Genomic DNA, 26,222 nt, shown 5'->3' on the forward strand with positions numbered 1-26,222 from the left:
GGATTGGAACGGCTAGGTTGGTACGGCTAGATTGGTACGGCTGGGTTGGTACGGCTGGGTTGGTACGGCTGGGTTGGTACGGCTAGGTTGGTACGGCTGGGTTGGTACGGCTAGGTTGGTACGGCTGGGTTGGTACGGCTAGGTTGGTATGGCTAGGTTAGCACGGCTAGGTTGGTACGGCTGGGTTGGTACGGCTAGGTTGGTACGGCTGGGTTGGTACGGCTAGGTTTGTACGGCTTGGTTAGTATGGCTAGGTTGGTACGGCTAGGTTGGTACGGCTAGGTTAGTACTGCTAGGTTGGTACGGCTAGGTCAGTGCAGCTAGGTCAGTGCAGCTAGGTTGGTACGGCTGGGTTGGTACGGCTAGGTTGGTACTGCTAGGTTAGTACGGCTAGGTCAGTGCAGCTAGGTCGGTACGGCTGGGTTGGTACGGCTGGGTTGGAACGGCTTGGTTAGTACGGCTAGGTTGGTACGGCTGGGTTGGAACGGCTGGGTTGGTACGGCTGGGTCGGTACGGCTGGGTCGGTACGGCTAGGTCAGTACGGCTAGGTCGGTACGGCTGGGTCGGTACGGCTGGGTTGGTACGGCTGGGTTGGTACGGCTGGGTTAGTGCGGCTAGGTTAGCACGGCTAGGTTGGTACGGCTAGGTTGGTACGGCTAGGTTAGTACGGCTAGGTTAGCACGGCTAGGTTGGTACGGCTGGGTTGGTACGGCTAGGTTGGTACGGCTGGGTTGGTACGGCTAGGTTTGTACGGCTTGGTTAGTATGGCTAGGTTGGTACGGCTAGGTTAGTACTGCTAGGTTGGTACGGCTAGGTCAGTGCAGCTAGGTCAGTGCAGCTAGGTTGGTACGGCTGTGTTGGTACGGCTAGGTTGGTATGGCTAGGTTAGTACGGCTAGGTCAGTGCAGCTAGGTCGGTACGGCTGGGTTGGTACGGCTGGGTTGGAACGGCTTGGTTAGTACGGCTAGGTTGGTACGGCTGTGTTGGAACGGCTGGGTTGGTACGGCTGGGTCGGTACGGCTGGGTCGGTACGGCTTGGTTGGTACGGCTAGGTTAGTACGGCTAGGTTGGTACGGCTGGGTTAGTGCGACTAGGTTAGCACGGCTAGGTTGGTACGGCTAGGTTGGTACGGCTAGGTTAGTACGGCTAGGTTAGCACGGCTAGGTTGGTACGGCTGGGTTGGTACGGCTAGGTTGGTACGGCTGGGTTGGTACGGCTAGGTTTGTACGGCTTGGTTAGTATGGCTAGGTTGGTACGGCTAGGTTAGTACTGCTAGGTTGGTACGCTTAGGTCAGTGCAGCTAGGTCAGTGCAGCTAGGTCAGTGCAGCTAGGTTGGTACGGCTGGGTTGGTACGGCTAGGTTGGTATGGCTAGGTTAGTACGGCTAGGTCAGTGCAGCTAGGTTGGTACGGCTGGGTTGGTACGGCTGGGTTGGAACGGCTAGGTTAGTATGGCTAGGTTGGTACGGCTAGGTTGGTACGGCTGGGTTGGTACGGCTAGGTTTGTACGGCTTGGTTAGTATGGCTAGGTTGGTACGGCTAGGTTGGTACGGCTAGGTTGGTACGGCTAGGTTGGTACAGCTAGGTTATTACGGCTAGGTTGGTACGGCTGGGTCGGTACGGCTTGGTTGGTACGGCTGGGTTGGTACGGCTAGGTTTGTACGGCTTGGTTAGTATGGCTAGGTTGGTACGGCTAGGTTGGTACGGCTAGGTTGGTACTGCTAGGTTGGTACGGCTAGGTCAGTGCAGCTAGGTCAGTGCAGCTAGGTTGATACGGCTGGGTTGGTACGGCTAGGTTGGTACGGCTAGGTTAGTACGGCTAGGTCAGTGCAGCTAGGTTGGTACGGCTGGGTTGGTACGGCTGGGTTGGAACGGCTTGGTTAGTACGGCTAGGTTGGTATGGCTGGGTTGGAACGGCTGGGTTGGTACGGCTGGGTCGGTACGGCTGGGTTGGTACGGCTAGGTTGGTACGGCTGGGTTGGAACGGCTGGGTTGGAACGGCTTGGTTAGTACGGCTAGGTTGGTACGGCTAGGTTGGTACGGCTAGGTTGGAACGGCTTGGTCAGTACGGCTAGGTTGGTACGGCTAGGTTGGTACGGCTGGGTTGGAACGGCTTGGTTAGTATGGCTAGGTTGGTACGGCTGGGTTGGTACGGCTGGGTTGGAACGGCTAGGTTAGTACGGCTAGGTTGGTACGGCTAGGTTGGTACGGCTAGGTTAGTACGGCTAGGTCGGTGCAGTACGGCTGGGTTGGTACGGCTGGGTTGGAACGGCTTGGTTAGTACGGCTAGGTTGGTACGGCTAGGTTGGTACGGCTGGGTTAGTACGGCTAGGTTAGTACGGCTGGGTTGTAACGGCTAGGTTGGTACGGCTAGATTGGTACGGCTGGGTTAGTACGGCTGGGTTGGTACGGCTAGGTTGGTACTGCTAGGTTAGTACGGCTAGGTCAGTGCGGCTAGGTCGGTACGGCTGGGTCGGTACGGCTGGGTTGGTACGGCTAGGTCAGTGCAGCTAGGTCGGTACGGCTGGGTTGGTACGGCTAGGTTGGTACGGCTGGGTTGGTACGGCTGGGTTGGTACGGCTGGTTTGGAACGGCTTGGTTAGTACGGCTAGGTTGGTACGGCTGGGTTGGTACGGCTAGGTTAGTACGGCTAGGTTGGTACGGCTAGGTTGGTACGGCTAGGTTGGTACGGCTGGGTTGGAACGGCTGGGTTGGAACGGCTTGGTTAGTACGGCTAGGTTGGTACGGCTAGGTTGGTACGGCTAGGTTGGAACGGCTTGGTTAGTACGGCTAGGTTGGTACGGCTAGGTTGGTACGGCTGGGTTGGAACGGCTTGGTTAGTACGGCTAGGTTGGTACGGCTAGGTTGGTACGGCTAGGTTGGTACGGCTAGGTTGGAACGGCTTGGTTAGTACGGCTAGGTTGGTACGGCTGGGTTAGTGCAGCTAGGTTGGTACTGCTAGGTTAGTACGGCTGGGTTAGTGCAGCTAGGTTAGTACTGCTAGGTTGGTACGGCTGGGTTGGTACGGCTAGATTGTTATGGCTGGGTTAGTGCGGCTAGGTTAGTACGGCTGGGTTAGTGCGGCTAGGTTAGCACGGCTAGGTTGGTACGGCTAGGTTAGTACGGCTAGGTTAGCACGGCTAGGTTGGTACGGCTGGGTTGGTACGGCTAGGTTTGTACGGCTTGGTTAGTATGGCTAGGTTGGTACGTCTAGGTTGGTACGGCTAGGTTAGTACTGCTAGGTTGGTACGGCTAGGTCAGTGCAGCTAGGTCAGTGCAGCTAGGTTGGTACGGCTGGGTTGGTACGGCTAGGTTGGTACGGCTAGGTTAGTACGGCTAGGTCAGTGCAAATAGGTTGGTACGGCTGGGTTGGTACGGCTGGGTTGGAACGGCTTGGTTAGTACGGCTAGGTTGGTACGGCTGGGTTGGAACGGCTGGGTTGGTACGGCTGGGTTGGTACGGCTGGGTCGGTACGGCTTGGTTGGTACGGCTAGGTTAGTTCGGCTAGGTTAGTGCGGCTAGGTTAGTACGGCTGGGTTAGTGCAGCTAGGTTGGTACTGCTAGGTTAGTACGGCTGGGTTAGTGCAGCTAGGTTAGTACTGCTAGGTTGGTACGGCTGGGTTGGTACGGCTAGGTTGGTACGGCTAGGTTGGTACGGCTGGGTTAGTACGGCTAGGTTTGTACGGCTAGGTTGGTACGGCTAGGTTGGTACGGCTGGGTTGGAACGGCTTGGTTAGTACGGCTAGGTTGGTACGGCTAGGTTAGTACGGCTAGGTTGGTACGGCTAGGTTGGTACGGCTAGGTTAGTACGGCTAGGTTGGTACGGCTAGGTTGGTACGGCTGGGTTAGTACGGCTAGGTTGGTACGGCTAGGTTGGTACGGCTAGGTTAGTACGGCTAGGTTGTTACGGCTGGGTTGGAACGGCTAGGTTGGTACGGCTAGATTGGTACGGCTGGGTTGGTACGGCTGGGTTGGTACGGCTGGGTTGGTACCGCTAGGTTGGTACGGCTGGGTTGGTACGGCTAGGTTGGTACGGCTGGGTTGGTACGGCTAGGTTAGTATGGCTAGGTTAGTGCGGCTAGGTTAGTACGGCTGGGTTAGTGCAGCTAGGTTGGTACTGCTAGGTTAGTACGGCTGGGTTAGTGCAGCTAGGTTAGTACTGCTAGGTTGGTACGGCTGGGTTGGTACGGCTAGGTTGTTATGGCTGGGTTAGTACGGCTGGGTCAGTGCGGCTAGGTTAGTACTGCTAGGTTGGTACGGCTGGGTTGGTACGGCTAGGTTGTTATGGCTGGGTTAGTGCGGCTAGGTTAGTACGGCTGGGTTATTGCGGCTAGGTTAGCACGGCTAGGTTGGTACGGCTAGGTTGGTACGGCTAGGTTAGTACGGCTAATAATAGGCCATAGAGGTGAAATAATTAGAATCTAGCATTAACACTGGAGTGAAAGATGCGCAGATGATGATGTGCAAGTAGAGATACTGGGGTGCAAAAGAGCAAGAGGATAAGTGATGATATGGGGATGTTGGGTGTGCTTTTTACAGATTTGCTGTGTACAGGTACAGTGATCGGTAAGCTGCTCTGACAGCTGATGCTTAAAGTTAGAGGGAGATATAAGACTCCAGCTTCAGTGATTTTTGCAATTCGTTCCAGTCATTAGCAGCAGAGAACTGGAAGGAAAGGCGGCCAAAGGAAGTGTTGGCTTTGGGGATGACCAGTGAAATATACCTGCTGGAGCGCGTGCTACGGGTGGGTGTTGCTATGATGACCAGTGAGCTGAGATAAGGCTGGGCTTTACCTAGCGAAGACTTGACCTGGAGCCAGTGGGTTTGGCGACGAATATGTAGTGAGGGCCAGGAAACGAGAGCATACAGGTCTCAGTGGTGGGTAGCATATGGGGCTTTGGTGACTAAATGGATGGCACTGTGATGGACTACATCCAGTTTTCTGAGTAGAGTGTTGGAGGCTATTTTGTAAATGACAAAGCCAAAGTCAAGGATGGGTAGGATAGTCAGTTTTACGAGGGTATGTTTTGGCAGCATGAGTGAAGGAGGCTTTGTTGCGAAATAGGAAGCCGGTTTTAGATTTTATTTTAGATTGGTGAAGCACGGTGGTGGCAGCATCATGCTGTGGGGATGTTTTTCAGCGTCAGGGACTGGGAGACTAGTCAGGATCGAGGGAAAGATTAACGGAGCAAAGTACAGAGAGATCCTTGATGAAAACCTGCTCCATAGCGCTCAGGACCTCAGAATGGGGTGAAGGTTCACCTTCCAACATGACAATGACCCTAAGCACACAGCCAAGACAATGTAGGTTTGGCTTCAGAACAAATCTCTGAATATCCTTGAGTGACCCAACCAGAGCCCGGACTTGAACCCGATCGAACATCTCTGGAGAGACTGGAAAATAGCTGTGCAGCAACGCTCCCAATCCAACCTGACAGAGCTTGAGAGGATCTGGTGTGCCAAGCTTGTAGCGTCATACCCAAGAAGACTCGAGGCTGTAATCGCTGCCAAAGGTGCTTCAACAAAGTACTGAGTAAAGGGTCTGAATACTTGTGTTTTTTTATACATTTTCAAAAAATTCTAAAAAACGTTTTTTTTTGTCATTATGGGGTATTATGTGTAGATAAGGGGAAAAAACGATTTAATCCATTTTAGAATAAGGTTGCAACGTAACATAATGTGGAAAAAGTCCAGGCGTCTGAATACTTTCCGAATGCACTGTATTTGGTTGAATCATCCGCATACATGGACACACATGCTTTGTTTAATGCCAGTGGCAGGTCATTGGTGAAAAGAGTAGAGGGTCTAGAGAGCATCCCTGCGGTACACCAACTTTACATGTTTGACATTAGAGAAGCTTCCATGAAAGAAAACCCTTAGATATTAGATAGATAGCTCTGAATCCATGATATGGCAGAGGTTGAAAAAAGCCATAACTGATTAAAACATTGTTTCTGATGTAATTTGTCATTATTGTGTCATATATACAATACACACAGTAGACACACTGAATCAATAGGTTAGGCTGTACAGTCCTGTATGAATGTTCAATACACACAATAGACTGAGTGGAAAGGTGATTTACCACAATCAAAGTCCTGCAATAAGAGCTAAGAAACTAATTATGTGTACACTCTACACAGTCGTGTTCTGTGGGTGTCACTGTGTAGGCTGAACACTCTACACAGTCGTGTTCTGTGGGTGTCACTGTGTAGGCTGAACACTCTACACAGTCGTGTTCTGTGGGTGTCACTGTGTAGGCTGAACACTCTACACAGTCGTGTTCTGTGGGTGTCACTGTGTAGGCTGAACACTCTACACAGTCGTGTTCTGTGGGTGTCACTGTGTAGGATGAACACTCTACACAGTCGTGTTCTGTGGGTGTCACTGTGTAGGCTGAACACTCTACACAGTCGTGTTCTGTGGGTGTCACTGTGTAGGCTGAACACTCTACACAGTCGTGTTCTGTGGGTGTCACTGTGTAGGCTGAACACTCTACACAGTCGTGTTCTGTGGGTGTCACTGTGTAGGCTGAACACTCTACACAGTCGTGTTCTGTGGGTGTCACTGTGTAGGCTGAACACTCTACACAGTCGTGTTCTGTGGGTGTCACTGTGTAGGCTGAACACTCTACACAGTCACGTTCTGTGGGTGTCACTGTGTAGGATGAACACTCTACACAGTCGTGTTCTGTGGGTGTCACTGTGTAGGCTGAACACTCTACACAGTCGTGTTCTGTGGGTGTCACTGTGTAGGCTGAACACTCTACACAGTCGTGTTCTGTGGGTGTCACTGTGTAGGCTGAACACTCTACACAGTCGTGTTCTGTGGGTGTCACTGTGTAGGCTGAACACTCTACACAGTCGTGTTCTGTGGGTGTCACTGTGTAGGCTGAACACTCTACACAGTCGTGTTCTGTGGGTGTCACTGTGTAGGCTGAACACCCTACACAGTCGTGTTCTGTGGGTGTCACTGTGTAGGCTGAACACTCTACACAGTCACGTTCTGTGGGTGTCACTGTGTAGGATGAACACTCTACACAGTCGTGTTCTGTGGGTGTCACTGTGTAGGCTGAACACTCTACACAGTCACGTTCTGTGGGTGTCACTGTGTAGGATGAACACTCTACACAGTCGTGTTCTGTGGGTGTCACTGTGTAGGATGAACACTCTACACAGTCGTGTTCTGTGGGTGTCACTGTGCAGGCTGAACACTCTACACAGTCGTGTTCTGTGGGTGTCACTGTGTAGGCTGAACACTCTACACAGTCGTGTTCTGTGGGTGTCACTGTGTAGGATGAACACTCTACACAGTCGTGTTCTGTGGGTGTCACTGTGTAGGCTGAACACTCTACACAGTCGTGTTCTGTGGGTGTCACTGTGTAGGCTGAACACTCTACACAGTCGTGTTCTGTGGGTGTCACTGTGTAGGCTGAACACTCTACACAGTCGTGTTCTGTGGGTGTCACTGTGTAGGCTGAACACTCTACACAGTCGTGTTCTGTGGGTGTCACTGTGTAGGCTGAACACTCTACACAGTCGTGTTCTGTGGGTGTCACTGTGTAGGCTGAACACTCTACACAGTCGTGTTCTGTGGGTGTCACTGTGTAGGCTGAACACTCTACACAGTCGTGTTCTGTGGGTGTCACTGTGTAGGCTGAACACTCTACACAGTCGTGTTCTGTGGGTGTCACTGTGTAGGCTGAACACTCTACACAGTCGTGTTCTGTGGGTGTCACTGTGTAGGCTGAACACTCTACACAGTCGTGTTCTGTGGGTGTCACTGTGTAGGCTGAACACTCTACACAGTCACGTTCTGTGGGTGTCACTGTGTAGGATGAACACTCTACACAGTCGTGTTCTGTGGGTGTCACTGTGTAGGCTGAACACTCTACACAGTCGTGTTCTGTGGGTGTCACTGTGTAGGCTGAACACTCTACACAGTCACGTTCTGTGGGTGTCACTGTGTAGGATGAACACTCTACACAGTCGTGTTCTGTGGGTGTCACTGTGTAGGCTGAACACTCTACACAGTCGTGTTCTGTGGGTGTCACTGTGTAGGCTGAACACTCTACACAGTCGTGTTCTGTGGGTGTCACTGTGTAGGCTGAAACCCCATTTCACGGGTGCACAATCCAAAGCTTAAGCTGTACAGTGCACGTCATTTTTCTCTCAAACTCCCTACAGTTTTTAGCCATTAGCTTCACCCACCACTGCCTCATGTGAACTACAATCCCGATGCTGTGTTTTAAAATTTAGAAATGTCAATAATCATTGTTTTTAAAGCATATAGCCCTTATCTTTCATCCACAAGAAAGAATCCTTCAACTTAAAAGATCCATACAGCTATGGAGCCTCCATCCTACTAAACTACACTGTAGCAGTTACAGATCAATACGGCTATGGAGCCTCCATCCTACTAAACTACACTGTAGCAGTTACAGATCAATACAGCCTCCATCCTACTAAACTACACTGTAGTAGTTACAGATCAATACGGCTATGGAGCCTCCATCCTACTAAAATACACTGTAGTAGTTACAGATCCATACAGCCTCCATCCTACTAAACTACACTGTAGCAGTTACAGATCCATACAGCCTCCATCCTACTAAACTACACTGTAGTAGTTACAGATCCATACAGCCTCCATCCTACTAAACTACACTGTAGTAGTTACAGATCCATACAGCTATGGAGCCTCCATCCTACTAAACTACACTGTAGCAGTTACAGATCCATACAGCCTCCATCCTACTAAACTACACTGTAGCAGTTACAGATCCATACAGCCTCAATCCTACTAAACTACACTGTAGTAGTTACAGATCCATACAGCTATGGAGCCTCCATCCTACTAAACTACACTGTAGTAGTTACAGATCCATACAGCCTCAATCCTTCTAAACTACACTGTAGCAGTTACAGATCCATACAGCCTCCATCCTACTAAACTACACTGTAGTAGTTATAGATCCATACAGCTATGGAGCCTCCATCCTACTAAAATACACTGTAGTAGTTACAGATCCATACAGCCTCCATCCTACTAAACTACACTGTAGTAGTTACAGATCCATACAGCCTCCACCCTACTAAACTACACTGTAGCAGTTACAGATCAATACGGCTATGGAGCCTCCATCCTACTAAACTACACTGTAGCAGTTACAGATCAATACGGCTATGGACCCTCCATCCTACTAAAATACACTGTAGCAGTTACAGATCCATACAGCCTCCATCCTACTAAACTACACTGTAGCAGTTACAGATCCATACAGCCTCCATCCTACTAAACTACACTGTAGTAGTTACAGATCAATACAGCCTCCATCCTACTAAACTACACTGTAGTAGTTACAGATCCATACAGCCTCCATCCTACACTGTAGCAGTTACAGATCAATACGGCTATGGAGCCTCCATCCTACTAAACTACACTGTAGCAGTTACAGATCCATACAGCTATGGAGCCTCCATCCTACTAAACTACACTGTAGCAGTTACAGATCAATACGGCTATGGAGCCTCCATCCTACTAAACTACACTGTAGCAGTTACAGATCAATACGGCTATGGAGCCTCCATCCTACTAAACTACACTGTAGCAGTTACAGATCCATACAGCTATGGAGCCTCCATCCTACTAAACTACACTGTAGCAGTTACAGATCAATACGGCTATGGAGCCTCCATCCTACTAAACTACACTGTAGCAGTTACAGATCCATACAGCTATGGAGCCTCCATCCTACTAAACTACACTGTAGTAGTTACAGATCCATACAGCCTCCATCCTACTAAAGTACACTGTAGTAGTTATAGATCCATACAGCTATGGAGCCTCCATCCTACTAAAATACACTGTAGCAGTTACAGATCCATACAGCCTCCATCCTACTAAACTACACTGTAGCAGTTACAGATCCATACAGCCTCCATCCTACTAAACTACACTGTAGCAGTTACAGATCAATACGGCTATGGAGCCTCCATCCTACTAAACTACACTGTAGTAGTTACAGATCCATACAGCCTCCATCCTACTAAACTACACTGTAGTAGTTACAGATCCATACAGCCTCCATCCTACTAAACTACACTGTAGCAGTTACAGATCAATACGGCTATGGAGCCTCCATCCTACTAAACTACACTGTAGCAGTTACAGATCCATACAGCCTCCATCCTACTAAACTACACTGTAGCAGTTACAGATCCATACAGCCTCCATCCTACTAAACTACACTGTAGCAGTTATAGATCCATACAGCCTCCATCCTACTAAACTACACTGTAGCAGTTACAGATCCATACAGCCTCCATCCTACTAAACTACACTGTAGCAGTTACAGATCCATACAGCTATGGGTGCCTTCATCTGACGAAACTACACTGTAGCAGTTACAGATCCATACAGCTATGGGTGCCTTCATCTGACGAAACTACACTTCCCGAGTTACGATTAGAGAGCTAATTAGCACAGGTGGTGGCCTCTTGTCTTCTCTAAACAAGTGCTGTAACATGGAGATATGGATGGCCGTGTGGGAACACTAACCCTATCAAGGTGTGTATCAATTCAACCTTTTGTTTTTAGAAAAATATTTCTTGCTGATATGAAAGATAAGGTCCTTATGCTTCCAACACCGTACCGCTAAACATGTTAATGTTCAGATTGAGTATCTGGCTCTTAGCAAAACTCCCTCGTACAGAATACGTCTTTGTCCAATGACTCTTATACATGAACTTACTACTACCTATCTCTCCGATTTGGTCCTGCCGTACATACCTACACATTCGCAACTGTCACAAAATGCAGGTCTCCTAATTGTCCCTAGAATTTCTAAGCAAACAGCTGGAGGCAGGGCTTTCTCCTATAGAGCTCAATTTCTTTGGAATGGTCTGTCAATCCATGTGAGAGACGCAGACTCGGTCTCGGCCCTAAGTCTTTGCTGAAGACTCATCTCTTCAGTAGGTCCTGTGATTGAGTGTAGTCTGGCCCACGGTTGCGAAGGTGAATGGCAAGGCACTGAAGTGAGGAACCGCCCTTGCTTTCTCTGCCTGGCAAGTTCCCCTGGCCGGCTCCCAGCTCTCTTTCAGTATCACATCCGGCCGTGATTGGGAGTCCCATTTGTTCTTAACTGACTTGCCTAGTTAAATAAAGGTTAAATAAATAAAATAATACATTCTCTGCCTCTGACCCTATCACGGGAGCTGAGTAACTGGCTTACTAGTGCTCTTCCATGCCATCCCCAGGAGGGATGCATCACTTTGTGCCAGGCTTTTTTTCGCTACACTCGACTTGAGTGGGTTGAGTCACTGACATTCCTGTCCAGTTTTACGCCTCCTCGGGCTCGTGCTGGAGGAGATCTTAGTGGGCTATGCTCAGCCTTGTCTCAGGGTAGTCAGTTGGTGGTCTGTTGATATCCCTCTAGTGGTGTGGGGGCTGTGCTTTGGCAAAGTGGGTGGAGTTGTATCCTGCCTGGTTGGCCCTGTCCGGGGGTAGTGTTGGACAGGGCCACAGGGTCCCCCGGCCCCCGTCTCAGCTTCAGTGCTGCAATAGTAGAGTATGCCCCCTATGCAATTCTGAATTCAAATCCATCCAGTGCAATTTCAACTAATAACTGTATTTTGTTGAATGTATATAACAACATTCCAACCTTGTTTATCATTATTTAGTCCAATTGTGGCATGATTGCACAATTTGTATCCGTTTGTATCAGTTTCAATGGGGAACTTTTAGTTTGAAGGCGAACCGCCGATGCCACTTTTATTGGTCAAGCGAATGTCTATGTTCAGAACGCACTGTTCTCCGTTACCCAGAATGCCTAGTTTGTTGCTGGCTGATCGAGGAGTGACTGACTGACTGGCTAGCTGGCTAGCTAGTACATATGCCCTACTTGTTGTACTAGCTATGCATTTTAATGTAATAACTAACGTTAGTGAATAGCCGAGTGAAACGAATAAGAGAACTACAACACTGTGGTTGACATAATTGCGGCAATGCCTCTCTTCACGTCCAATCCATTTGAGCAAGATGTTGGTAAGTTGCGAGCGCTGACGTTAGCTACACTAATGCCTCGGCTTTGTTTGTGTTTTGCTAGCTATAGTACCTGAACGTTATCCAGCTCTGAGTTGATTTTCCTAACGTAGCTAGCTAACGTTACAGCACGTCGTCTAGGTTTTGTAGCCATAGCTAGCTACACCCTTCTAGCTTGCTAGTTAGCTCACTGGTAGTCAACATGGCTAGCTAACGTTAGCTGGTAAGAGCAATAGGGATAACCCATTCACTAGCTAACTACTTAAGTGTTGTTAGCCAGACACCTGGCCTATGGAATGTTGATGCTAGTTGATAAAGTTCGACCATTTTGATAAACGACAGTAAAGATGTAACTAGCAGCAAACTGATGCTCCATGGTGCCATACGGAGAAGATGACGTTGCATTTTATCTGCAGCTAAAAACGTCAGCTACACTAGCCACTACAATGACTAACTAACTATGCAGGCAAAGAAGCTAAACACGTTGCTAACGTTAACTTGGATTTGTGTGTATCAAACATAGATTAGTGAAGAGGGTACCTATCTAGCTATGGTAGCTTGCAAGCTAACTATCGCCAGGTCAAAGGATGGACATGAGGACTTTTTGGAAGACGTAGCTACACAGGAGAAGATGAGACTGGAAGAGATGTTATTGACAACACTGGAAGGGGATTAGGAATATTCCTCTGTCGCTAAATTAAAGGCCTTGTCATGGTGTAGTAGCCTATTCTGAATGATTTCACTTATTTCTGAACAGACGGCAGTAATTCTATGGCTTTGGCAAGTATATTTAAATGTGTCAGGGGTGCCGCAATTCGTTCAGAACCCTTCGCGTGGCTTGGATTATATAAGGACATAAATGATAAAGTGCAACGAGAGAGATGAGATGCAGGCTCATGTCTATCAGAGTAGGGAGAGATGTCATAGAAAATGAATCTCATTCTAGTTATGTGAGACATAATGGCGCGCTTCTCACACAGTCCGCATTGGTCTCAAACATAAATCAAATCAAACGTCACATGCGCCGAATACAACGAGTGAACCTTACCGTGAAATGCTTACTTAAAAGCCCTTAACCAACAGTGTAGTTCAAGTAGAGTTAAGAAAATATTGACCAAATAAACTAAAGTAACACAATAACATAACAATAACGAGGCTATATACAGGGGGTACCGGTGCTGTGCCGAAAACCTCCCCCACCCTTCTAATTTCCAAGAGTCAAATACTTTATATAAAACATACTTCGTCAGGATAGGCAACCGAAATGAATAAGTAATATATGTGTGTTATATTAAGCATAGGGAGGGAGTACAATGTTGGCAAGCAGTAAACATTTCAGAACAACTATGGCTGAATTATTATCCTTACACTTTCAAAAATACTAGTCGAATAAGACATGGGAGAGATGATGAATTTTGGCAAAGAGATTTATTTATAGACTAACACAAATAAGTAGAGGATTTATGTACTGGCGACATGGGCAGCCGGCCAGGGAAAGGGGGCACCGGGTGCGGGCACTAAAGGGGGGGTTCACCCAGGGTGCCATACAAGCTAGAACCGCCACATACACTTGAAACAAATAGCCAAACCGAAAACTGCAGACAAAAATGCTTTCTGCTACTAAGATGAGTGGAATGTAGGCTTAACTGACACCGGAATGAAGAGCAGAAATCTCAACTAGCAAGCAAGTCGCAGAAATGAAGATCGTGAGGTGGGGAGAATTCTAGCAGGGGGAGATTTTCGGCACAACAAATCAAATCAAATTTTATTTGACTCGGTACCGAGTCAGTGTGCGGGGGTACAGGTTAGTTGAAGTGACTATGCATAGATAATAAACAGCGAGTAGCAGCAGTGTACAAAACAAATGGGGGGGGGGGGGGGTAAAATGGTCCCGTGTGGTCCCGTGTGGCTCAGTTGGTAGAGCATGGCGCTTGCAACGCCAGGGTTGTGGGTTCAGTTCCCACGGGGGGACCAGGGTTCAATTCCCACGGGGGGACCAGGATGAATATGTATGAACTTTCCAATTTGTAAGTCGCTCTGGATAAGAGCGTCTGCTAAATGACTTAAATGTAAATGTAAAATAGTCAGGTGGCCATTTGATTAATTGTTCAGCAGCTTATGGCTTGGGGGTAGAAGCTGTTAAGGAGCCTTTTGGTCCTAGACTTGGCGCTCCGGTACCGCTTGCCATAGGTTACAATGTTGCGCAAACCATAAAACCCGGCCGGCCCAACCCAAATAAACTCTTAGAATATTAGGCTCGGCCTGAAAGCGACTTTTTCACATTACGTTTTTTTGTGGTGGCTGGAGAATTAACTAAGAGATAACTCAAATGAACTTTGATCGCTTTTATTAAACATTTTACGTTGCAAATAAGTGAAAATGATTTCTTATGCCAGGAGAGGTACGGGATCCTGCCAAATATGTTTAGAAACAAAACAGTCCAAAACGGAGTGGTTCCGGCAGGATCCGGCTCTAATTAAGCACTGCAGGTGCTTCGTAAACAACAGGTGTAGACTAACAGTGAAATGCTTTCTTACGGCCCTTCCCAACAATGCAGAGAAATAGTTGAACAAATGTAAAAAATAATAACCCAGGGAATAAATAGAAAAATAATAACATAAGGAATAAATACACGTTGAGTATTGGTAACTGATGCGCCATATTCGGTTAGAACTCTGACTATAGATGTGACAAGTGGTTCCCCACATTATCTTACCCTAACTGGATGTGTGTGTGTGTGTTATAGCCTACTTCAACAGTGAGCTGATGTTTGTGTTTGTTGTTCTTCAGAGAAAGCCACCAGTGAGATGAACACAGCGGAGGACTGGGGCCTCATCCTGGACCTTTGTGATAAGATAGGACAGTCTCGCTCTGGGTCAGTCACATGTCTATCAATACGTCAATCAATTATATGTATACTGTATATCCAGATAGGGCAGTCTCCTAACGGGGCAGTGACGAGATAGGGCAGTCTCCTAACGGGGCAGTGACGAGATAGGGCAGTCTCCTAACGGGGCAGTGACGAGATAGGGCAGTCTCCTAACGGGGCAGTGACGAGATAGGGCAGTCTCCTAACGGGGCAGTGACGAGATAGGGCAGTCTCCTAACGGGGCAGTGACGAGATAGGGCAGTCTCCTAACGGGGCAGTGACGAGATAGGGCAGCCTCCTAACGGGGCAGTGACGAGATAGGGCAGCCTCCTAACGGGGCAGTGACGAGATAGGGCAGTCTCCTAACGGGGCAGTGACGAGATAGGGCAGCCTCCTAACGGGGCAGTGACGAGATAGGGCAGCCTCCTAACGGGGCAGTGACGAGATAGGGCAGCCTCCTAACGGGGCAGTGACGAGATAGGGCAGCCTCCTAACGGGGCAGTGACGAGATAGGGCAGCCTCCTAACGGGGCAGTAATATAGTATCTGTAATAAGAGTATGTATGTCTAGAAGTAGAGTTAGAATATGTATGTCTAGACGTATGAAGGTCAGTGATGTTTGTAATAAAAATGTGTTGTTGATGATCATGATGTGTGTGTTGTTGATGATAATGATGAAGATGTATGTGTTGTTGATGATGTATGTGTTGATGATGATGATGATATGTGTTGTTGATGATGATGATATGTGTGGTACTGATCACGATGATGTATGTGTTGTTGATGATGATGATATGTGTGGTACTGATCACGATGATGTATGTGTTGTTGATGATGATGATGATGATATGTGTTGTTGATGATGATGATATGTGTGGTACTGATCACGATGATGTATGTGTTGTTGATGATGATGATGATATGTGTGGTGTTGATGATGAAGATGTATGTGTTGTTGGTGATGATGAAGCTTTATGTGTTAGTTTGTTTGGACACACCTACTCTTTCAAGGGTTTTTCTTTATTTTTACTATTTTCTACATTGTAGAATAATAGTGAAGACATCAACAAATATGAAATAACACATATGTATTCATGTAGTAACCAAAAAAGTGTTAAACAAATCAAAATATATTTATGTTTCTTCAAAGTGGCCACCCTTTGCCTTCATGACAGCTTTGCACTTTCTTGGGATTCTCTCAACCAGCTTCACCTGGATTGCTTTTCCAACAGTCTTGAAGGAGTTCCCACATGCTGAGCACTTGTTGGCTGCTTTTCCTTCACCCTGTGGTCCAACTCCTTCTTGGTCAAATAGCTCTTACGCAGCCCGGAGGTGTGTTTGGGGTCATTGTCCTGTTGAAAAACAAATGATAGTCCCACTAAGCGCAAATCAGATGGGATGGCGTATCACTGCAGAATGCTGTGGTAGCCATGCTGGTTAAGTGTGCCTTGAATTCTAAATAAATCACAGACCGTGTCACCAGCAAATCACCATCACACCACCTCCAAGCTTCATGATGGGAACCACACATGCAGAGATCATCTGTTCACCTACTCTTGAGTCTCACAAAGACAGGGCGGTTGGAACCAAAAATCTCAAATTTGGACTACTCAGACCAAAGGACAGATTTCCACCGGTCTAATGTCCATTGCTTGTGTTTCTTGGCTTAAGCAAGTCTCTTCTTCTTATTGGTGTCCTTTAGTAGTGGTTTCTTTACAGCAATTCGACCATGCATGATGCGGGGCGGCAGGTAGCCTAGTGGTTAGAGTGTTGGGTCAGTAACCGAAAGGTTGCAAGATCGAATCCCCAAGCTGACAAGGTAAAAATCTGTCAATCTGCCCCTGAACAAGGCAGTTAACCTACTGTTCATAGGCCGTCATTGAAAATAAGAATTTGTTCTTAACTGACTTGCCTAGTTATTAAAAAAAACAGTTGATGTTGAGATGTCTGTTACTTGAACTCTGTGAAGTATTTATTTGGGATGCAATATGAGGTGCAGTTAACGCTAATGAACTTATCCTCTGCAGCAGAGGTAACTCTGGGTCTTCCTTTTCTGTGGCGGTCCTCATGAGAGCCAGTTTCATCATAGCGCGACTGCACTTGAAAAACTTTCACAGTTTTTGAAATTTTTCCAGATTGACTGACCTTCATGTCTTAAAGTGATGATTGACTTTTGTTTCTCTTTGCTTATTTGATCTGTTCTTGCCATAATATGGACTTGGTATTTTACCAAATGGGGCTATCTTCTGTATACCAACCCTATGTTGTCACAACACAACTGATTGGATCAAATGCATTAAGAAGGATAGAAATTCCACAAATGAACTTTTAACAAGGCACACCTGTTAATTGAAATGCATTCCAGGTGACTACCTCATGAATCTAGTTGAGAGAATGCCAAGAGTGTGCGAAGCTGTCAAGGTAAAGGGTGGCTACTTTGAAGAATCTAACATAGAATATATTTTGAATTGTTTAACACTTTTTTTTGGTTACTACGTGATTCCATGTGTTATTTGTTAAGTGTTGCAGTCATTTCAGTCGCTGTAGTAGCTGATGTGTATTGTGTTGAATGATCCGCAGACATAGACACACTTTACTCAAAACCAGTGGCATGTCATTAGTAAAGATTGAAAAAAAACTAAGGGGCCTAGACAGCTGCCCTGGGGAATTCCTGATTCTACCTGGATTATGTTGGAGAGGCTTCCATTAAAGAACGCCCTCTGTGTTCTGTTAGACAGGTAACTCTTTATCCACAATATAGCAGGGGGTGTAAAGCCATAACACATTTTTCCAGCAGCAGACAATGATCGATAATGTCAAAAGCCACACTGAAGTCTAACAAAACAGCCCCCACAATCTTTTTATCATCAATTTCTCTCAGCCAATAATCAGTAATTTGTGTAAGTGCTGTGCTCGTTGAATTTCCTTCCCTATAAGTGTGCTGAAAGTCTGTCAGTTTGTTTACTGTAAAATAGCATTGTATCTGGTCAAAAAAAATCCTGAAGTTTACAACTGGTTGGTAACAGGCTGATTGGTCGGCTATTTGAGCCAGTAATGGGGGCTTTACTATTCTTGGGTAGCAGAATGACTTTTGGTTCCCTCCAGGCCTGAGGGCACACACTTTCTAGTAGGCTTAAATTGAAAATGTGGCAATATCGTCCCCTATCATCCTCAGTAATTTCCCATCCAAGTTGTCAGACCCCGGTGGTTTGTCATTGTTGATAGACAACAATTTTTTCACCTTTTCCACACTGACTTTACGGAATTCAAAAGTGCAATTCTTGTCTTTTCATAATTTGGTCAGATATAGTGGCATTGTTTGTTGCTGGCATGTCATGCCTAAATTTGCTAATCTTGCCTATGAAAAAATCATTAAAGTAGTTGGCAATATCAGTTGGTTTGTGTTGAGCGAGCCATCTGTTTCAATGAATGATGAAGCTGAGTTTGCCTTTTTTCCCAAACATTTGATTGAACGTGCCCCAAAGCTTTTTACTATCATTCTTTATTTCATTTATCTTAGTTTCATAATGTAGTTTCTTCTTTTTATTCAGTTTAGTCACATAATTTCTCAATTTGCAGTACGTTTACCAATCTGTTGTGCAGCCAGACTTTTGATATCCCTTTTGCCTCATCCCTCTCAACCAAACCATTGTTCAATTCCTCATCAATCCACGGGGATTTTACAGTTTTTACAGTCATTTTCTTAATGGGTGCTTATTAGTAACTGGAATAAGCAATTTAATAAATGTGTCAAGTGCAGTGTCTGGTTGCTCCTCATTACACACCACGGACCAACAGATATTCTTTACATCAATAACATAGGAATCACTACAAAACGTTTTGTATGACCTCTTATACACTATATTAGGCCTTTGGGACTTTGGTTTTCCTAGATGTGTCTACTAAAGTTGCAGGCACTGGTTACAGTTTGAAGCAGCTTGATGAAAGCCAGTCAATATTTAAATCACCCAGAAAAATATACCTCTCTGTTGATATCACATACATTATCAAGCATTTCACACTTGTCATCCAGATACTGACTGTTAGCACTTGGTGGTCTATAGCAGCTTCCCACCAGAATGGGCTTTAGGTGAGGCAGATGAACCTGTAGCCATATTACTTCAACACTATTTAACATGAGATCCTCTCTAAGCTTTACAGGAATGTGGTTCTGAATATAAACAGCAACACCTCCACTATTGGCATTTCTGTATTTTCCGTAAATGTTATAACCTTGTATTTCTATCACTGTATCATCAAAGGTATTATCTAAGTGAGTTTCAGAGAGAATATGAATGTCATCTGTTACTAGCAAATTATTGATTTCATGATCCTTGTTTCTTAAGCTACATATTATAGATTTTTTTTTACATTACATATGTTAACGTGGGCTATTTTGATCACTTCTGGGATGCTTACTGTTTTCATTGCTTTACTGGGAAGCTTAGCAGAAGTGCTCATGTTATTTATATTGGTGCAGGGTGAGCTACACACAGTGGACTTCCTACTAGGGCACACCGCCTCAGTGCTAACAGTGTAAATCTGCTTCATAGGCATATGATTACTGCATACAATAGCTGTAGGATCAGCAGAGGCATTCAGGGCAGTTAGAGGGATGTAAATGAGGTTACTTACATTGTCTACCAACGCTCCTGGTATAATGTACAATTTCCCAAGCATTATGACAACCTAGCATCACAATGGTAGGGATTAACTGAGCTGGGTTTGAGTCATTAAGTCATTGTCTCAACGCAGCCTTATAATGCTGTGAAAGGATCCAGGAACCCAAATTATTTGAGTGGATTCAATCCTCCTTATAAAACATCTTTTGTTTCCAGAAAGTATCGAAATTGTCAACAAAAAAAGTTACACCCATTGAGCTGCAAAAATCACGTTCTGAAGAGAGAGAATCCCGCTAAAGCTGTTGATGAGGATGTATGTGTTGTTGATGAGGATGTATGTGTTGTTGATGAGGATGTATGTGTTGTTGATGAGGATGTATGTGTTGTTGATGAGGATGTATGTGTTGTTGATGAGGATGTATGTGTTGTTGATGAGGATGTATGTGTTGTTGATGAGGATGTATGTGTTGTTGATGAGGATGTATGTGTTGTTGATGAGGATGTATGTGTTGTTGATGAGGATGTATGTGTTGTTGATGAGGATGTATGTGTTGTTGATGAGGATGTATGTGTTGTTGATGAGGATGTATGTGTTGTTGATGAGGATGTATGTGTTGTTGATGATCAATGTGTTGATGATCATAATGAAGGTTGATGTGTGTTCTGTTCAAGGCCTAAAGAATGTCTTCGGTCCATTATGAGACGAGTCAACCACAAGGATCCACATGTTGCCATGCAGGCTCTGACGGTAAACACAGACAACACAGCTATCTATTACAACAGGTGCTTGGAGAAACAGGCTCTGACGGTAAACACAGACAACACAGCTATCTATTACAACAGGTGCTTGGAGAAACAGGCTCTGACGGTAAACACAGACAACACAGCTATGTATTACAACAGGTGCTTGGAGAAACAGGCTCTGACGGTAAACACAGACAACACAGCTATCTATTACAACAGGTGCTTGGAGAAACAGGCTCTGACGGTAAACACAGACAACACAGCTATCTATTACAACAGGTGCTTGGAGAAACAGGCTCTGACGGTAAACACAGACAACACAGCTATCTATTACAACAGGTGCTTGGAGAAACAGGCTCTGACGGTAAACACAGACAACACAGCTATCTATTACAACAGGTGCTTGGAGAAACAGGCTCTGACGGTAAACACAGACAACACAGCTATCTATTACAACAGGTGCTTGGAGAAACAGGCTCTGACGGTAAACACAGACAACACAGCTATCTATTACAACAGGTGCTTGGAGAAACAGGCTCTGACGGTAAACACAGACAACACAGCTATCTATTACAACAGGTGCTTGGAGAAACAGGCTCTGACGGTAAACACAGACAACACAGCTATCTATTACAACAGGTGCTTGGAGAAACAGGCTCTGACGGTAAACACAGACAACACAGCTATCTATTACAACAGGTGCTTGGAGAAACAGGCTCTGACGGTAAACACAGACAACACAGCTATCTATTACAACAGGTGCTTGGAGAAACAGGCTCTGACGGTAAACACAGACAACACAGCTATGTATTACAACAGGTGCTTGGAGAAACAGGCTCTGACGGTAAACACAGACAACACAGCTATCTATTACAACAGGTGCTTGGAGAAAAAACTGTTTGTTGTATAAATATATTTCATAAAGCGGTCTTAAGCTATCATAAAGCTCTGTCTTATGCTATAAATACACTACATGACCAACAGTATGTGGACACCATCTCGTCGAACATCTCATTCATCTCAAAATCATGAGCGTTAATATTGACTTGGTCCCCCATTTTCTGCTATAACAGCCTCCATTCTTCTGGGAAGGATTTCCACTAGATGTTGGAACATTGCTGGAGGGACTTAGGCCTGGCTTGCAGTTGGCGATCCAATTCATCCCAAATGTGTTCGATGGGATTGCTGTCTTATGCTATAAATATATTTCATAGAGCTTCATGACAGCTTAAGAAAGCTTTATCTTTACATTATTGAAGTAAATATGTTTTTCCCCCTCCCAGCTACTTGGTGCCTGTGTTTCAAACTGTGGGAAGATATTTCATCTAGAGGTGTGCTCCAGAGAGTTTGCCAGTGAGGTCAGCAACGTTCTAAACAAGGTCTGGATTTTCACTGTCATTCTATGTAATGTTACAGAAATATCTACTTCGAAGATTGTTGTTTTATGAAACGTGTTGTATAAAGTTTGAAGGGCCATACTAATGTAAGTGTGTGTGTTACAGGCCCATTTTCAGCTGGCTACTTTTTCCATTTTACTTTTATTTATTCATATTATAAGCTCAACAATGCACACATGGTTGTAGGCTACGCACAAAGTTTCCAAAATGCCATTAGCCGGAAAACACAATTCTCCAAAGCGCACCGCATGCGCAAGCGGTAACATGCAACATAGATGAAAATATCCGTGAGCGGTTTCAAACGACATAGATGAAAATATCCGTGAGCGGTTTCAAACGACATAGATGCAAATATCTGTGAGCGGTTTCAAACGACATAGATGCAAATATCTGTTAGAAATTAAGAGGGGAGATCTAAAGATGCATGGGTTACTAATTATTTATTATTTCACCTTTATTTAACCAGGTAGGCCAGTTGAGAACAAATACTCATTTACAACTGAGACCTGGCCAAGATAAAGCAAAGCAAAGCAGTGCAACAAAAACCCTAATCCTAACCCAAAAAACAGTTACACATGTGATAAACAAACATAGTCAAAAACACAATAGAAAAATCTATATACAGTGTGTGCAAATGTAGTAAGATTATGGAGGTAATGCAATAAATAGGCCATAGTGGCAAAATAATTACAATGTAGTATTAACACTGGAGTGATAGATGTGCAGAAGATGAATGTGCAAGTAGAGATACTGGGGTGCAAAAAATAAATAACAATATGGGGATGAGGTAGTTGGGTGGGCTATTTACAGATGGGCTGTGTACAAGTGCAGTGATCTGTAAGCTGCTCTGACAGCTGATGCTTAAAGTTAGTGAGGGACATATAAGTCTCCAGCTTCAGTGATTTTTGCAATTTGTTCCAGTTACTGGCTTCAGAGAACTCGAAGGAAAGGCGGCCAAATGAGGAGTTGGCTTTGGGGATGACCAGTGAAATATACCTGCTGGAGCGCGTGCTACGGGTGGGTGTTGCTATGGTGACCAGTGAGCTGAGATAAGGTGGGGCTTTACCTAGCAAAGACTTATAGATGACCTGGAGCCGGTGGGTTCGGCGATGAATACGATGCGAGGGCCAGCCAACGAGAGCATACAGGTCACAGTGGTGGGTAATATATGGGACTTTGGTGACAAAACGGATGGCACTGTGGTAGACTGCATCCAATTTGCTGAGTAGAGTGTTGGAGGCTATTTTGTAAATGACATCGCCGAAGTCAAGGATTGGTAGGATAGTCAGTTTTACGAGGGTATGTTTGGCAGCATGAGTGAAGGATGCTTTGTTGTGAAATAGGAAGCCGGTTCTAGATTTAATTTTAGATTGGAGATGTTTAATGTGAGTCTGGAAGGAGAGTTTACAGTCTAACCAGACATCTAGGTATTTGTAATTGTCCACATATTTTAAGTCAGAACCGTCCAGAGTAGTGATGCTGGACGGGCGGGCAGGTGTGGGCAGCGATCGGTTGAAGAGCGTGCATTTAGTTTTACTAGCATTTAAGAGCAGTTGGAGGCCACGGAAGGAGTGTTGTATCGCATTGAAGCTCGTCTGGAGGTTTGTTAACCGTTTCCAAAGAAGGGCCAGAAGTATACAGAATGGTGTCGTCTGCATAGAGGTGGATCAGAGAATCACCAGCAGCAAGAGCTACGTCATTGATGTATACAGAGAAAAGAGTCGGCCCAAGAATTGAACCTTGTGGTACCCCCGTAGAAACTGCCAGAGGTCCGGACAACAGGCCCTCCGATTTGACACACTGAACTCTATCTGAGAAGTAGTTGGTGAACCAGCCGAGGCAGTCATTTGAGAAACCAAGGCTATTGAGTCTGCTGATAAGACTGTGGTGATTGACAGAGTCGAAAGCCTTGGTCAGGTCAATGAAGACGGCTGCACAGTACTGTCTTTTATCGATCGTGGCTGAGGTGCACCCATGACCAGCTCGGAAACCGGATTGCATAGCGGAGAAGGTACGGTGGGATTCGAAATGGTCGGTGATATGTTTGTTAACTTGGCTTTTGAAGACTTTAGAAAGGCAGGGCAGGATAGATAAAGGTCTGTAACAATTTGGGTCTAGAGTTTCTCACCCTTTGAAGAGGGGGATGACCGCGGCAGCTTTCCAATCTTTAGGGATCTCAGACGATACGAAAGAGAGGTTGAATAGGCTCGTAATAGGGGTTGCAACAATTGCAGCGGATAATTTTAGAGAGGGTCCAGATTGTCTAGCCCAGCTGATTTGTAGGGTCCAGATTTTGCAGCTCTTTCAGAACATCAGCTATTTGGATTTTGAAGGGGGGGTGGGGGGTCTTGGGCAAGTTGATTCGGGGGGTGCAGAGCTGTTGGCCGGGGTAGGGGTAGCCAGGTGGAAAGCATGGCCAGCCGTAGAAAATTGCTTATTGAAATTTTCGATTATCGTAGATTTATCGGTGGGGACAGTGTTTCCTAACCTCAATGCAGTGGGCAGCTGGGAGGTGGTGCTCTTATTCTCCATGGACTCCATGGAATTTGTGCTACAAATTTCTGTTAGGAAAGCAAAGGCTAGCTTTTTCAAACTGAGGGTAGGTTGGTCAGGATGATATCTATGAGGGTGCCCGTGTTTACCGATTTTAGGGTTGTACCTGGTAGGTTCCTTGATAATTTGTGTGAGATTGAGGGCATCTAGTTTAGATTGTAGGATGGCCAGGGTGTTAAGCATAGCATGGGATGCTAATATGACTAGGATTATCATCAACTAGCATGGGTTGCTAATATGACTAGGATTATCATCAACTAGCATGGGTTGCTAATATGACTAGGATTATCATCAACTAGCATGGGATGCTAATATGACTAGGATTATCATCAACTAGCATGGGATGCTAATATGACTAGGATTATCATCAACTAACATGGGTTGCTAATATGACTAGGATTATCATCAACTAGCATGGGTTGAATAATATGACTAGGATTATCATCAACTAGCATGGGTTACTAATATGACTAGGATTATCATCAACTAGCATGGGTTGCTAATATGACTAGGATTATCATCAACTAGCATGGGATGCTAATATGACTAGGATTATCATCAACTAGCATGGGTTGCTAATATGACTAGGATTATCATCAACTAGCATGGGTTGCTAATATGACTAGGATTATCATCAACTAGCATGGGTTGCTAATATGACTAGGATTATCATCAACTAGCATGGGTTGCTAATATGACTAGGATTATCATCAACTAGCATGGGTTACTAATATGACTAGGATTATCATCAACTAGCATGGATTGCTAATATGACTAGGATTATCATCAACTAGCATGGGTTGCTAATATGACTACGATTATCATCAACTAGCATGGGTTGCTAATATGACTAGGATTATCATCAACTAGCATGGGTTGCTAATATGACTAGGATTATCATCAACTAGCATGGGTTGCTAATATGACTAGGATTATCATCAACTAGCATGGGTTGCTAATATGACTAGGATTATCATCAACTAGCATGGGTTGCTAATATGACTAGGATTATCATCAACTAGCATGGGTTGCTAATATGACTAGGATTATCATCAACTAGCATGGGTTGAATAATATGACTAGGATTATCATCAACTAGCATGGGTTGCTAATATGACTAGGATTATCATCAACTAGCATGGGTTGCTAATATGACTAGGATTATCATCAACTAGCATGGGTTGCTAATATGACTAGGATTATCATCAACTAGCATGGGTTGCTAATATGACTAGGATTATCATCAACTAGCATGGGTTGAATAATATGACTAGGATTATCATCAACTAGCATGGGTTGAATAATATGACTAGGATTATCATCAACTAGCATGGGTTGCTAATATGACTAGGATTATCATCAACTAGCATGGGTTGCTAATATGACTAGGATTATCATCAACTAGCATGGGTTGCTAATATGACTAGGATTATCATCAACTAGCATGGGTTGCTAATATGACTAGGATTATCATCAACTAGCATGGGTTGAATAATATGACTAGGATTATCATCAACTAGCATGGGTTGAATAATATGACTAGGATTATCATCAACTAGCATGGGTTGCTAATATGACTAGGATTATCATCAACTAGCATGGGTTGCTAATATGACTAGGATTATCATCAACTAGCATGGGATGCTAATATGACTAGGATTATCATCAACTAGCATGGGATGCTAATATGACTAGGATTATCATCAACTAGCAGGGTTACTAATATGACTAGGATTATCATCAACTAGCATGGGTTGCTAATATGACTAGGATTATCATCAACTAGCATGGGTTGCTAATATGACTAGGATTATCATCAACTAGCATGGGTTGATAATATGACTAGGATTATCATCAACTAGCATGGGTTGCTAATATGACTAGGATTATCATCAACTAGCATGGGTTGCTAATATGACTAGGATTATCATCAACTAGCATGGGTTGCTAATATGACTAGGATTATCATCAACTAGCATGGGTTGCTAATATGACTA

The 26,222-nt window shown here is 45.2% G+C and overlaps 1 protein-coding gene across 1 annotated transcript; it reads left to right on the forward strand.

The window, feature by feature from the left end:
• Nucleotides 1-11,848: 11,848 nt before the first annotated feature.
• On the forward strand, nt 11,849-21,320 carry LOC120040148. The gene is made up of 3 exons (XM_038985396.1): nt 11,849-12,044; nt 14,832-14,916; nt 20,204-21,320. The coding sequence occupies exons 1-3, from the start codon at nt 12,005-12,007 to the stop codon at nt 21,183-21,185; spliced, it is 1,107 nt and encodes a 368-aa protein (XP_038841324.1). The 5' UTR covers nt 11,849-12,004; the 3' UTR covers nt 21,186-21,320.
• The last annotated feature ends 4,902 nt before the right edge of the window (nt 21,321-26,222 follow it).

Source organism: Salvelinus namaycush, unplaced genomic scaffold (genome assembly GCF_016432855.1).
Source record: "Salvelinus namaycush isolate Seneca unplaced genomic scaffold, SaNama_1.0 Scaffold3298, whole genome shotgun sequence".
NCBI classification, from domain to species: Eukaryota; Metazoa; Chordata; class Actinopteri; order Salmoniformes; family Salmonidae; genus Salvelinus; species Salvelinus namaycush.